We start from the raw sequence: 15,004 nt of genomic DNA, 5'->3' as shown, positions 1-15,004 counted from the left end.
GGTAAGAATAGAGGGAGACGCCGTGATGTCACAGCTGTGAAGCTATGTGAAGCCGAGGGTAGCCATCTCAATCCGACCAAAACATTGCTGCTGTAAGCTTGTGTGCATAGGCTTGTTGCTCACTTTTGGAAGGATTTTGCGCTATTATGGTGACTTGTGTGGTGTTCGGATGTACGAATCTTTCTGATTGTGATGCGAAATCGAAGGGAATAACATTTCATGTGTAAGTTGTCTCGTTAAGTGTGATTTTACAACTTCATTGTGAATGAACGTGTGCTACATCGGTACTTGTACTATAGCGTGTTTTTCTCCTGTAGATTTCCTAAAAATGAAAGTCGGAAAGCTCTGTGGGAGAATGCCGTGAGGAGGAAGAATTAGTGTGCGTCTAAATGGAGCACTATATGTTCTCAGCATTTCCGAGAAGAGGACATAGACTGAACTTCCGTTTCAACAGTAAGGCTCCGAGAAAATGCTGTACCATCAGTTTTCCCTACACACCCAAAACATTTGCAAAAGGTATGTTAATTCAAAGAATTAAATTCTTAGTTTTCAAGTTCACGTTTCAGTATAATACGTACGTATCGTCGATAATCGAAGTGTTGAGTAACTCACTTTGTCTTCATCATGTACCAAATTAAAAGCTAACACTACATTAACTGGCCTAAACAGGACACTGTTTAGATTTTCTATTCTATGTACCACATTTCAGTAAATGTTGGTGGTAATGAAGAGTGTTTCCCAGTAGTGTAACGTAACTGAAATGTCCCAGCATGTATTACAAACAAGATGTATTTATGGGTCTTTGGAGGGAGGGTATAGCTAACTTAGTTTTCAGTTTCTATTATTCAGTTTGTGATACACGTTTATTACTGAATTAACAACATTGTATCGTTTACATTGAAGGCTAGCTGTTCGTAATATTACATTAAAAACTATTTTTAATCAGAAGAAATGTGGAATTTCACCTTTACGAGATTTTATTTCAAACAAAAACTTTGAAACAACCAATCTGATGACGTTACATGTGTATATGGTGCAATTAGCAACTGTAATACACGCAGCGCTATAGCACACTGACATTGTTTTGGTCAGAGTGTCATGGCAGCGAGCCACGCCCCCATGGCTTCAAAACGTAGTACGGCTGGGATTCGTAGCGCCATCTCCCCTTATTCTTACCTCCATGGCGCTGAGGGTAAAGATATTGACCTCGCCTCAGCCACTTGCTGACCGATTACAGTCCGCCAATGACCAGACGACAACGGAAAGAAGCCTGCTCGGACGATAGAAGAGCAGCTCTCGCCCACTTGTTTATAGATCATCGTCCAGAGCTGACTTGGACAGGGAACTTCATTTAGTGAACTCTTAAAAGTGAACAGACAGTTCTTGTAAAAATTTCATTTGCTATGTACTGTGAAGTTTACCTTCAATCATTTGCACTTAGCCATTGAGGGCCTCTTTTGTCTTATATTACATGCAGTATTGCAGACTTAATCATTCAACAAGTCACAAAGACAAGTAAACCTTTTTAATTCATTTGTGTGACTTTGTTGCTAATTTGTTGGAGTGTTGTTGAATCTTCATTCACCTATCCTGTCACCTGACCCTGGGGCGCAGTTGTGTAATAATGCCAGGGACAAATTGTCTTAGCGGTGTACTGCACCAGAAGCCATTCCACAAACTCTCAAACCCGGCCTACCGTAACACGGTGGCAACTCGGCCTCCACAGCAGTATCGATGAGCCCTTTACAAAACTGGTGACGTGAGTTTTCAAAACAACGCCAACTTTCCAGTGGTATCAAAAGGCATCACATGACTGTAAGCTGATGGTACTCAACTGTGTGATGCCCTGTCTATTGTGCAACACAAGCAAAGTGAGTTGCATTGAGCTCGTGTTCATCTGATCAGTAAAGTGAACAACAAACTGCAAGGTGTTCTCCAGTCAATCAGCATATTAGTACGTACATTACTGTTCACACAACAATTTGACACTCGGCACGGTGGCTGATGGGAGCGACAGCTGCTGGAGATACCTTCACATCAGCCACCTTCACATCAGCCACCACACTAAGTGTCAACCTAGTTTCTGATGATGTTGTTTACATTACTAGAATGAATTGTCTATGCCTCGTTACTTCCTTGATTATTTCTCCTATTATTATTCCACATCCTTACTTCACAATACTTCGTATTACTTTTTCGTTAAAATGTGTGTGGATACCTTTCTCTTCATTATTGTCTGGTTGGCAGTTGTCACCTTGTGCGTAGTCTCCTCATTCTTTGTTCAGTATATCAATACCTTTGATAAATGTCAATAAACAGTTTGCCGTCATCTGCTAAAATATTATATATCTTTCTTGACATAGTAAGGTATCCTCTGCACCAACACTTTAATTACAGGCTGTCCTCTATAGGATTGTCCACGTATTTTGAGCTTTTTAGCTACCACTCAATATACAGGGTGTCCCAGCTTTTTAGCTACCACTCAATATACAGGGTGTCCCAAAATAATGTATACGCTCTTTGAAACAGAGAATATCGTTAATTAAAGGATACAGAAATACAATTTTTATGGGTAATAATTAAGAAGGCGGTGAAAAACATAACAATGATTTCTTCTGTTTCAGGATTGTCAGCGAACATGGCGTTATCGTTTGAACAAAGGAAATGGATGCTAAAGTGTTACTGGAAAACAGAGAATGTGAGTGTTGTATGCTGACATGTTGTTGTTGTTGTTGTTTTCAGTCCTGAGACTAGTTGATGCAGCTCTCCATGCTACTCTATCATGTGCAAGCTTCTTCATCTCCCAGTACCTACTGCAACCTACATCCTTCTGAATCTGCTTAACGTATTCATTTCTTGGTCTCCCTCTACGATTTTTACCCTCCACACTGCCCTCCAATGCTAAATTTGTGATCCCTTCATGCCTCAAAACATGTCCTACCAACCGATCCCTTCTTCTAGTCAAGTTGTGCCACAAACTTCTCTTCTCCCCAATCCTATTCAATACCTCCTCATTAGTTACGTGATCTACCCACCTTATCTTTAGCATTCTTCTGTAGCCCCACATCTCGAAAGCTTCTATTCTCTTCTTGTCCAAACTAGTTATTGTCCATGTTTCACTTCCATACATGGCTATAGTCCATACAAATACTTTCAGAAACGACTTCCTGACACTTAAATCTATACTCGACGTTAACAAATTTCTCTTCTTCAGAAACGATTTCCTTGCCATTGCCAGTCTACATTTTATATCCTCTCTACTTCGACCATCATCAGTTATTTTACTCCCCAAATAGCAAAACTCCTTTACTACTTTAAGTGTCTTATTTCCTAATCTAATTCCCTCAGCATCACCCGATTTAATTTGACTACATTCCATTATCCTCGTTTTGCTTTTGTTGATGTTCATCTTATATCCTCCTTTCAAGACACTGTCCATTCTGTTCAACTGCTCTTCCAAGTCCTTTGCTGTCTCTGACAGAATTACAATGTCATCGGCGAACCTCAAAGTTTTTACTTCTTCTCCATGAATTTTAATACCTTCCCCGAATTTTTCTTTTGTTTCATTTACTGCTTGCTCAATATACAGATTGAATAACATTGGGGAGAGGCTACAACCCTGTCTCACTCCTTTCCCAACCACTGCTTCCCTTTCATGCCCCTCGACTCTTATAACTGCCATCTGGTTTCTGTACAAATTGTAAATAGCCCTTCGCTCCCTGTATTTTACCCCTGCCACCTTCAGAATTTGAAAGAGAGTATTCCAGTTAACATTGTCAAAAGCCTTCTCTAAGTCTACAAATGCTAGAAATGTAGGTTTGCCTTTTCTTAATCTTTCTTCTAAGATAAGTCGTAAGGTTAGTATTGCCTCGCGTGTTCCAACGTTTCTACGGAATCCAAACTGATCTTCCCCGAGGTCTGCTTCTACCAGTTTTTCCATTCGTCTGTAAAGAATTCGCGTTAGTATTTTGCAGCTGTGGCTTATTAAACTGATAGTTCGGTAATTTTCACATCTGTCAACACCTGCTTTCTTTGGGATTGGAATTATTATATTCTTCTTGAAGTCTGAGGGTATTTCGCCTGTCTCATACATCTTGCTCACCAGATGGTAGAGTTTTGTCAGGACTGGCTCTCCCAAGGTTGTCAGTAGTTCTAATGGAATGTTGTCTACACCGGGGTCCTTGTTTCGACTCAGGTCTTTCAGTGCTCTGTCAAACTCTTCACGCAATATCATATCTCCCATTTCATCTTCATGTACATCCTCTTCCATTTCCATAGTATTGTCCTCAAGTACATCGCCCTTGTATAAACCCTCTATATACTCCTTCCACCTTTCTGCCTTCCCTTCTTTGCTTAGAACTGGATTTCCATCTGAGCTCTTGATATTCATACAAGTGGTTCTCTTCTCTCCAAAGGTCTCTTGAATTTTCTTGTAGGCAGTATCTATCTTACCCCTAGTGAGACAAGCCTCTACATCCTTACATTTGTCCTCTAGCCATCCCTGCTTCGCCATTTTGCACTTCCTGTCGATCTCATTTTTGAGACATTTGTATTCCTTTTTGCCTGCTTCATTTACTGCATTTTTATATTTTCTCCTTTCATCAATTAAATTCAATATTTCTTCTGTTACCCAAGGATTTCTATTAGCCCTCGTCTTTTTACCTACTTGATCGTCTGCTGCCTTCACTACTTCATCCCTCAGAGCTACCCATTCTTCTTCTACTGTATTTCTTTCCCCCATTCCTGTCAATTGTTCCCTTATGCTCTGAAACTCTCTACAACCTCTGGTTCTTTCAGTTTATCCAGGTCCCATCTCCTTAAATTCCCACCTGTTTGCAGTTTCTTCAGTTTCAATCTGCAGTTCATAACCAATAGATTGTGGTCAGAATCCACATCTGCCCCTGGAAATGTCTTACAATTTAAAACCTGGTTCCTAAATCTCTGTCTTACCATTATATAATCTATCTGATACCTTTTAGTATCTCCGCGATTTTTCCAGGTATACAACCTTCTTTTATGATTCTTGAACCAAGTGTTGGCTATGATTAAGTCATGCTCTGTGCAAAATTCTACAAGGCGGCTTCCTCTTTCATTTCTTCCCCCCAAACCATATTCACCTACTATGTTTCCTTCTCTCCCTTTTCCTACTGACGAATTCCAGTCACCCATGACTATTAAATTTTCGTTTCCCTTCACTACCTGAATAATTTCTTTTATCTCGTCATACGTTTCATCTATTTCTTCATCATCTGCAGAGCTAGTTGGCGTATAAACTTCTACTACTGTAGTAGGCATGGGCTTTGTGTCTATCTTGGCGACAATAATGCGTTCACTATGCTGTTTGTAGTAGCTAATTTGCATTCCTATTTTTTTATTCATTATTAAACCTACTCCTGCGTTACCCCTATTTGATTTTGCATTTATAACCCTGTCCAAAAGTCTTGTTCCTCCTGCCACCGAACTTCACTAATTCCCACTATATCTAACTTTAATCTATCCATTTCCCTTTTTAAATTTTCTAACCTGCCTGCCCGATTAAGGGATTTGACATTCCACGCTCCGATCCGTAGAACGCCAGTTTTCTTTCTCCTGATAACGACGTCCTCTTGAGTAGTCCCCGCCTGGAGATCTGAATGGGGGACTATTTTACCTCTGGAATATTTTACCCAAGAGGACGCCATCATCATTTAATCATACAGTAAACCTGCATGTTCTCGGGAAAAATTGGAGACATTGGAGAGCTGAATTTGGAATACCACCACCAACAAGAGTAACAATTCTAATAATCAGAGATAAGTTTGAAATCGAAGAAACAGTGCACAATGAGAAGAAGAGACATAGCGGACGAAAGAGAAGTTCAACAGACAACGAGGGTTTTGATGCAGTAATCCAGGCATACACACGATCCCCGAAGAAATATGTGAGGCAATGCTCTCATGGGACTGGGATCTGCAGAAGCAGGGGTCATACAATTTTGCCATCTCAGAACTTTAAGCCTTACATTCCAAGACTTCTCCATGCTCTTAACGAGGATGATCCTGATAGGCGAAGCGAATTTTGTGAGTGGCACATTAACAGATGTGAAGAAGAGCAATGTTTCCAAGATCGAATTATTTGGTCAGATGAAGCGACGTTTGAACTTGATGGAGCAATTAACAACCATAATTGCGTGTACTGGGCCAGGGAGAATCCATATGTAACTGAGCAAAGGCATGTTAATCTACTAGGAGTAACAGTCTGGTGTGGTCTGTCTTCTAGAGGGTTAATCAGGCCGTACTTCTTCAACAACACTGTCACGGGTGACTCGTACTTGGAAATGTTGTAAATGATAACTCCTGGTCTTAGCGTTGTGTCTGGAATGGAAGATTATTACTTTCGACAGGATGGGGTGCCACCTCACTTTCACCTGGATGTGAAGGCATTTCTCAATCATACATTCCGTACCAGATGGATAGGACGAAGATGGAGTGTGGAGTATCCCGCTCAATCTCCAGATTTAACTCCTCTAGACTTCTTTCTTTGGGGTACTCTCAAGAATACAGTTTACACTGTGAGACCACACACACTGGATGACCTTAGAGAGCAAATTAAACAAGTCTGTGCTGCTATTCCATTGGAAACAATAACATTGGCATGTCGCTCAGTTGTAAGTCTTTGTCGACAGTGTATTGCGATGAACAGACACCACTTTGAACATTTACCATCTTAAGTCGGGCCATGAGGCACCTAGTACCACTAAAATTGTATTTCTAACCCCTTTCATTAAAGAGATGTTCAGTTTCAAAGAATGTATACATTATTTTGGGACATTCTGTATTTCTTATAACTACCAGGATGCCAACTATTACTATAATATTTTGGGCCAAATAACTCTAGCATTAACTTTTCCTGTGTGCTGGACAACCAGTACTTCTTAAACATTTCCTGAAAATCATTCCAAGAAGGGAATTCTGCGAATGACCAGTTCCTCATTTAGCATCATCCTCTTCCAAATAACTCGGGGAAAAATCAGTTTTTTGGATTCATCACAACACTTAAGCAGGGACTTATAAAATATCTTTAAAAACATGTAGAATGTATATCTGCCTCTGGGTTTAACTTAATACCTCCAGTTTCAATATTTGCATAAGTAGTATCCAATTTATTATTAAAGTCAGATTTTAATTCTGCAAAAACCTTGAATAGCTCTTCCATCTCATATTGGCATATGGTAAAACCATAACGAGTTTGCACCTAATATTCTACTGCTGCTAACTTGAGGCTAAACAAGTGCTGTATCGTTATAAGAGGCACAGGGGAAAGCTAGTGTGCAGGGGTTTACTCCAATTCACTACTACCAATGTCACATCATCATAACATCTGTGCTTAACATACAAAGGATTACACCATAATATAATTGTGATATTAAATCTAAATTAAATGCTCCAAACTTCATCAGTGTAGGCTTAAGTATATTATTTTTAACATTTTAAGGTCTCAGAATGATCAAATGAATATGAAGGGCTTATTTCAATAGTCGTACAAGTCCATTTTTGTTCATTCTGAGATACAGAGTCCTAAAATTAAATGAGCGCTGAAAAATCTGCAGTTGAGATACCAGAAATATTCAATTATACTATTGAAATAAGCCCTTCATATGTCAGGCAAAATATACGACCTTAAGAAAAAATAGTGGCACTAAATAATAGAACTAGAGAGCTTAAAACTGGTCATAATATACAAATGCACATCATGTACATCACAATCAAAAGTTATTTGGGTTTTTATGAAAAATTAAAGGTTCTAAATACTAGACTTAGAAACATCCTCAGTAAGATGTAAACATCTTCTATATGTAGCACCAATAAGTTACCTCTTTTGGTTTTCAAATTATTTACTAAAAACCAAATTTGAAATGAAGTCCTTAATCATAATTGATTATCATTTGTATTTGTAATAGAAAGTTGTACCTACAGTACGCGATTGCAATAGTGCAGTAATACAGCTATAGCAAGTTTCGAGACAGTTCATAAATAACTATGAGAACAAGGAATCTTAAAAAGGCTGTTCAGAGGTCTTGTTCTACTGTCGATTCCGCTTTAAAAAATTGTAGCCAGCTAAAACATTTTAATAACTAAACCAAACTTAATTCTATTTATATACAAATTGAGAAGATTACAAATTGTTAAACAATTATTATTAATTAATACGTGTCCGAGAAATGGGCCTTTTAGATTCTGACCCTGTCCCTAGGACGACTGATAGCAGATGTTCCCTTTGGTGGTCCACTGTGGCCATATATAAATATGGCCAGAGAGGCAGTTAGGAGAGACACTTTGAACCAGGATATCAATATGTTCATGTCAGTCAAATGCCTGCTTGCCTGGTGTCTTGGACGACGTCAGAGCTTGGCAGAGTTGAATGCGATTTTCCATAAAAGCTGGAAGTGAACCTGTGAAGATATTCCACTGTCCTGGTTCCCTTAAATTTCACAGAAGTAACTGTGTGTCGCCCACAATGCTGACAAAACCACGTAGCAAGTGAGGAAATTATTTTTCCGCTATATTGGCAAGGAAGTAACTTTTGGTGATTAGAAATCAGGATGATATACCATTTTACTTGGAAGTTCCCACAGTGGTCATCTCTGCACTGTTAATAGTGCTGTTTCTGAAACGATTATTATTATTTATTTCCTTCACTTTCTCAGACGTTAAGTCCGGTTAAAAATGGAGTGACGCGGACCTTGATCAAGCGTCACTTCCTTTTAACTGTACGGTATGTGTTATATTGCATTTAGGAACTTTCGGGTAATTGAACATGTATCAATAATTACGGATTTCTGTATTTGTATATATATGTTTGGATGTAGCTGTATTGCATTGATGTACTGGTGGATATTGTGTGGTATGTCTCCTGTAGTTGATAGTATAATTGGTATGATGTCAACTTTATCCTGATGCCACATGTCTTTGACTTCCTCAGCCAGTTGGATGTATTTTTCAATTTTTTCTCCTGTTTTCTTTTGTATATTTGTTGTATTGGGTATGGATATTTCGATTAGTTGTGTTAATTTCTTCTTTTTATTGGTGAGTATGATGTCAGGTTTGTTATGTGACGTTGTTTTATCTGTTATAATGGTTCTGTTCCAGTATAATTTGTATTCATCATTCTCCAGTACATTTTGTGGTGTATACTTGTATGTAGGAACGTGTTGTTTTAAAAGTTTATGTTGTAATGCAAGCTGTTGATGTATTATTTTTGCGACATTGTCATGTCTTCTGGGGTATTCTTTATTTGCTAGTATTGTACATCCGCTTGTGATGTGATCTACTGTTTCTATTTGTTGTTTACAAAGTCTGCATTTATCCGTTGTGGTATTGGGATCTTTAATAATCATGAATCCTTCTGTCTCACTGTATATATTGCCTTTTCTTAGCTATGTGTTGGATGCGTCTTGATCGATGTGTGGCTGTGTTAGATGATACGGGTGCTTGCCATGATGTGTTTTCTTTTTCCAATTTACTTTCTTCGTATCTGTTGATGTTATGTGATCTAAAGGGTTGTAGAAGTGGTTATGAAATTGCAGTGGTGTAGCCGATGTATTTATATGAGTGATTGCCTTGTGTATTTTGCTAGTTTCTGCTCGTTCTAGGAAGAAATTTCTTAAATTGTCTACCTGTCCATAATGTAGGTTTTTTATGTCGATAAATCCCCTTCCTCCTTCCTTTCTGCTTAATGTGAATCTTTCTGTTGCTGAATGTATGTGATGTATTCTATATTTGTGGCATTGTGATCGTGTAAGTGTATTGAGTGCTTCTAGGCCTGTGTTACTCCATTTCACTACTCCAAATGAGTAGGTCAATATTGGTATGGCATAAGTATTTATAGCTTTTGTCTTGTTTCTTGCTGTCAATTCTGTTTTCAGTATTTTTGTTAGTCTTTGTCTATATTTTTCTTTTAGTTCTTCTTTAATATTTGTATTATCTATTCCTATTTTTTGTCTGTATCCTAGATATTTATAGGCATCCGTTTTTTCCATCGCTTCTATGCAGTCGCTGTGGTTATCCAATATGTAATCTTCTTGTTTAGTGTGTTTTCCCTTGACTATGCTATTTTTCTTACATTTGTCTGTTCCAAAAGTCATACTTATATCATTGCTGAATCCTTCTGTTATCTTTAGTAATTGGTTGAGTTGTTGATTTGTTGCTGCCAGTAGTTTTAGATCATCCATGTATAGCAAATGTGTGATTTTGTGTGGGTATGTTCCAGTAATATTGTATCCATAATTTGTATTATTTAGCATGTTGGATAGTGGGTTTAGAGCAAGGCAGAACCAGAAAGGACTTAATGAGTCTCCTTGGTATATTCCACGCTTAATCTGTATTGGCTGTGATGTGATATTATTTGAATTTGTTTGGATATTAAGTGTGGTTTTCCAATTTTTCATTACCATGTTTAGGAACTGTATCAATTTAGGATCTACTTTGTATATTTCCAATATTTGTAGTAACCATGAATGGGGTACACTATCAAAAGCTTTTTGGTAATCAATGTATGCATAGTGTAGCGACCTTTGTTTAGTTTTAGCTTGATATGTCACCTCTGCATCTATTATCAGTTGCTCTTTACATCCTCGTGCTCCTTTGCAACAGCCTTTTTGTTCATTAATAATTTTGTTCTGTGTTGTATGTGTCATTAATTTCTGTTTAATGACTGAAGTTAATATTTTGTATATTGTTGGTAGGCATGTTATGGGGCGATATTTAGCTGGGTTCACTGTGTCTGCTTGATCTTTAGGTTTCAGATATGTTATTCCGTGTGTAAGTGTATCAGGGAATGTGTATGGGTCTGCAATGTAACTGTTAAATAATTTAGTTAGATGTGAATGTGTTGAGGTGAACTTCTTTAACCAGAAATTTGCTATTTTATCATTTCCAGGGGCTTTCCAATTGTGAGTAGAATTAATTGCTTGTGTGACTTCATGTTGCAAAATTATCACTTCAGGCATTTGTGGTATCATCTTGTATGTGTCTGTTTCTGCTTGTATCCATCGTGCATGCCTGTTATGTTGTACCGGGTTTGACCATATGTTGCTCCAGAAGTGTTCCATGTCTGTTATGTTTGGTGGATTGTTTATTTTAATGTGTGTGTTATCTATTGTCTGGTTACATTTCTTTTGGTTTGTGTTGAATGTTTGGTTTTGTTTCCTTCTATTTTCACTTTTTTTGTATCTTCTGAGTCGTTTGGCTAATGCTTGTAATTTCTGCTTCTTTTCGTCTAATTGCTCTGTCGCTTCTTGTTGTGAGATTTTACCTAACCTTTTTCGTTTTTTTTTCCGAGATTTCATTTCTTATAAATTGTGTTAGCTGTCCGATGTCTTTTCTCAGTTTTTCTATTTTCATCTGTAGCCTGTGTTGCCATGCTGGTTTTGTGGGTTTCTTCTGTGTGTTGGTTGGTTCTGATCTCTGCCTAGTGTGTATATTTAGTGTAGTGAGTGCTCCTATATAAACCAGTAGTTGTAACTCTTCCATAGTTATGTTTTCATTTATTTTGTTGTGTATGATTGTGTTGATAGTTTTTATTGTTGTTTCGACTTGTGGGTTATTTGGTGATCTATGCAAGAATGGTCTAATGTCTGTATTTGTGTCTTTGTATTCTATATATGTTAGCTGAAATTTTTCTTCTATATCTAACATCTGTGTCACTTCGTGTTCTATTTGTGCTTGTTCTGGTGGCTGTCTTAAGATTTCGTTTTCCTCTGATTTTTTAATTGGTGCGTGTTGTTCTTTGTTTGTTTGCTCTGGGATGTTTGAGTCCATTACTGTATTTTCTTCTTCTTCTGATTGCACATTATTTTGTTCCAGTATTTGTTATACTTGTTGTTTGATGTTTTCTAATTCTGACTGGGGTATCCTGTTATTTTTTATTATTACACGGATCTGATCAGCTAGTCGTTGTTCTGTTAAAAATTTTAATTCTGGGTATCCGGTAATAAATGTTGTGTATACTTGTGATCTGTATCGAGTTGTGTTGGTTCCTAGGTTTGTTGGTTGGTAATAACAGAACATGAGGTGTCGATTAACTTCATCTGACCATCTCATCCTCTGTCTTTGTTTTCCTTCTAGGGTGGTTGCAGGAAGCATATCCTGCAAAACACCTCTATTTGGATTTAAATCATTTTCTAGTTGGCTAGCAGTGTCGTTACCATTATTATTATTATTATTATTATTATTATCAGGGATATTATTATATTTTGTACATGTGAACTTTTACAGAATATAGCAATCAGTTAAAACTCAAAAGTTTTACTAATAGCCGTAGTTCCTGATCCTGCTGAGTAAACAGCAAAGAGGCATATTTTCTTTCAGTGAGCATAAAGAGGAATCTGGACTTGCAGACTGGAAATTATGCTCAGTATGTTCTCCACTACTTTCTGCCAGACTGCAAAAGTAGTTTCCAGGCTCTTGTAAATATCAAAGGAAGGTGTAAAGCATGCACACAAAATTTAAGTGCTTATTCATAACTACATAACAAAAGAAATGACCATTTGAATATTTACCCGCGACCCCATGAACTGTCAAGCTGGTGTATATATATTTCGTTCAACGTCTCTGTTTTTGGATGTAGACACTTTTAAATTATTTCACAGTAGGTACTACTGTCACAAAAAAGTAGTATGAATTAAGTACAGCTCACCACAGTTGCTGTGCAGCATGGTGTGTAGCGGACACTGATGGCGAGCTGGATCACTGTGCCAGGTGGACTCCATTGCTTCTCAATTCTATGACATAGTTGTGGAACCAATGAAACAGTTTTAGTCCTTAGAAATTGTGATTGACGATCTTCCCACTCATTCTTCAACAGCAGAGTTGATGGCTTTAATAATTACTCATCAACCAAGCAGGTATTCCAAAGTTTCTTTATTGAATTGCTGGTAATGGCTCGTGTGCTACTGTAATCTCAACTATTGGTCACATAGTTAAGAACAACAACAACAATATTTTTCGATGAAACCCCCTTCATAATCGTTATTTTTTCCTGGGTTTCTGTTTATTTTTCTTATTCAGATTTACAGCACAGAAGTAGTCTGGGCTCTTCAATGAGTTGTCAGGATGAAGTGTTTTCCCTTTTGTGAGACAGTATGTTTAGATTACGGCCATTATTTCAATTTCTGATCTACTTCTTTATTGAGTGTTCTGACAATCATGTAATTCTTCTTTAATGTGGACTAATTCCCCACTGCACCTCCTCAGGTGATGGAAGCTGTAAACTTTGTTAATTAATTATTAATTAAGATCAACCTCTACACAATTCTCATATTCTTCTAGTTTAAGATAGACCTTCTCTTTCAGCCACTTTAGTGAGACCTGTGGTACCTATGAAGGTAATATACTAAAACGTCTTGTAACTAGACACTTGTAACTACACTGCGTTTTCTCTAGTTGTTTATGTATCTGTTTTTAATATTTGATAAGTATTATGTTTGTGCACAAGCTGCCTTAGGCTATACTGGTGGTGGTTTTCTTTTAAAGCAAGGGACAACTGTGTATGAAGAGACATGTAACTATTAATACAATTTACTGTTTGGAATAAGGCCCACAAGATGTTTCAGTTATGGAAACAGCTAATGCTCTACTTCTGCTACATTTTTTTTTTCTCCAGGAGAATCACCCCACCCAACAAAACCAAATCTTATATAAAAGTGAAAGAATGCACAATATGAACAAAGGTACAGTTTTTCAGAAAGACATTTATGTAGTTTACGCAACAGATAAAATCTGCATCCATATACATGCCAAGTAGTTTTCCAGATATTCATTGGCATTAAACCAAGTATTTGATAACTTGAAGGACTCACCGTTTTGTAGTTTCAGTTTGTTCACATCTTTTCCAGAATTTGCAGTCATTGTGTCATCTGCATCATGTACAGATATACATGACAAATTACTCTGAAGATCATTAACAAACATTGCAAATGACAGTGACTGAAGAATTGATCCTTAGGCAAAGGTTCCAAGTCGTGGATGCCATAATGCCTTGGTATCTCCAGTTTACTAAATCAAATACATTACTCAGATCAGCTAGAGTGCCTTCAGTAGATGTTTTTGATTCAAAAGAAGCTTGCACGAAAGAAATAACATTTTCACATCTTTGAATATGAACCATTGGGGCCTGAAACCACACTGAGACCTAGTGAATTATAAACAGTGTGTATAAAAACAATCATCTGATTTCGCACATCAACATTTCTGAAACTAAAAATAAAATATACAATGAACTTTGTTTTTTGATGAATGGGATACTCAAAAAGTTTTTTCGACTTAAAAGGTCATATTTTTTTATTAAAGTTGGGTATGGAAGTGAACATCTTGTAGCAATCACTTGGGAACATCCAGTATGCTAATGAGGAAGTTATCTGCTTGAGACAGCATTCATTTTAAAATCAATTTTGAAATCTTTTTTGAGCTATATTTGTGGCTCTGTAGCAAGATCTAGTACACGTATGCAAGCTGTCATGCCACCTCACATTAAATTAGAAGTAACACTGAAACATCTGGCAAACTGATGTCACTGCAATATTTGTATATGTTTGTTTCACTGGTGCAGCACTTATTTTGTAATCAGAATTTATAAAGCTGTGGAGAAAAGTAATCACTCAGTAACAGCGCCAATATGAACACTGTCATATTTGCATAGGATTTTAATGATGGACAAGAGTAGTTTTAATTCTCTAAAGTTAAAAATAAACTTCTATTTCACCATAATACTTACACTCAATGACTAAAGCAAGACCTTATTATCACTATACTGAAATAAAAAATACCTTTACAGTATTGAGTGTTCTGCTGTAATATGAACTTCGACAAGTCCATTCTGCCAGTAACGATACTGTTTAATCATTTCGTCGCTTTGAAAGATGATATGTTACTCTGATACAAATAAATGATTATAAAGAGTTGTTGAATGTTAAAAAGATGTCCCTGTCACATAGTTTAAGAATATTTTGTCACTTTAGAAGGTATTC

General features: G+C 37.2%; 1 protein-coding gene across 1 annotated transcript in view; it reads left to right on the top strand.

Annotated features, from left to right (window-relative positions):
- Nucleotides 1-389: 389 nt before the first annotated feature.
- The window catches only part of LOC126416557 (molybdenum cofactor biosynthesis protein 1-like), a 200,301-nt gene continuing 185,686 nt past the window's right edge, over nt 390-15,004 (top strand). Inside the window, exons 1-2 of the mRNA XM_050084302.1 lie at nt 390-516; nt 2,625-2,698. Of these exons, the coding sequence (XP_049940259.1) occupies nt 390-516; nt 2,625-2,698 (201 nt within the window). The remainder of the gene's footprint in view (nt 517-2,624; nt 2,699-15,004) is intronic.

This window comes from Schistocerca serialis, chromosome 8 (assembly GCF_023864345.2).
Source record: "Schistocerca serialis cubense isolate TAMUIC-IGC-003099 chromosome 8, iqSchSeri2.2, whole genome shotgun sequence".
Classification (NCBI taxonomy): Eukaryota; Metazoa; Arthropoda; class Insecta; order Orthoptera; family Acrididae; genus Schistocerca; species Schistocerca serialis.
This window is presented reverse-complemented; position numbering and strand designations above follow the sequence as displayed.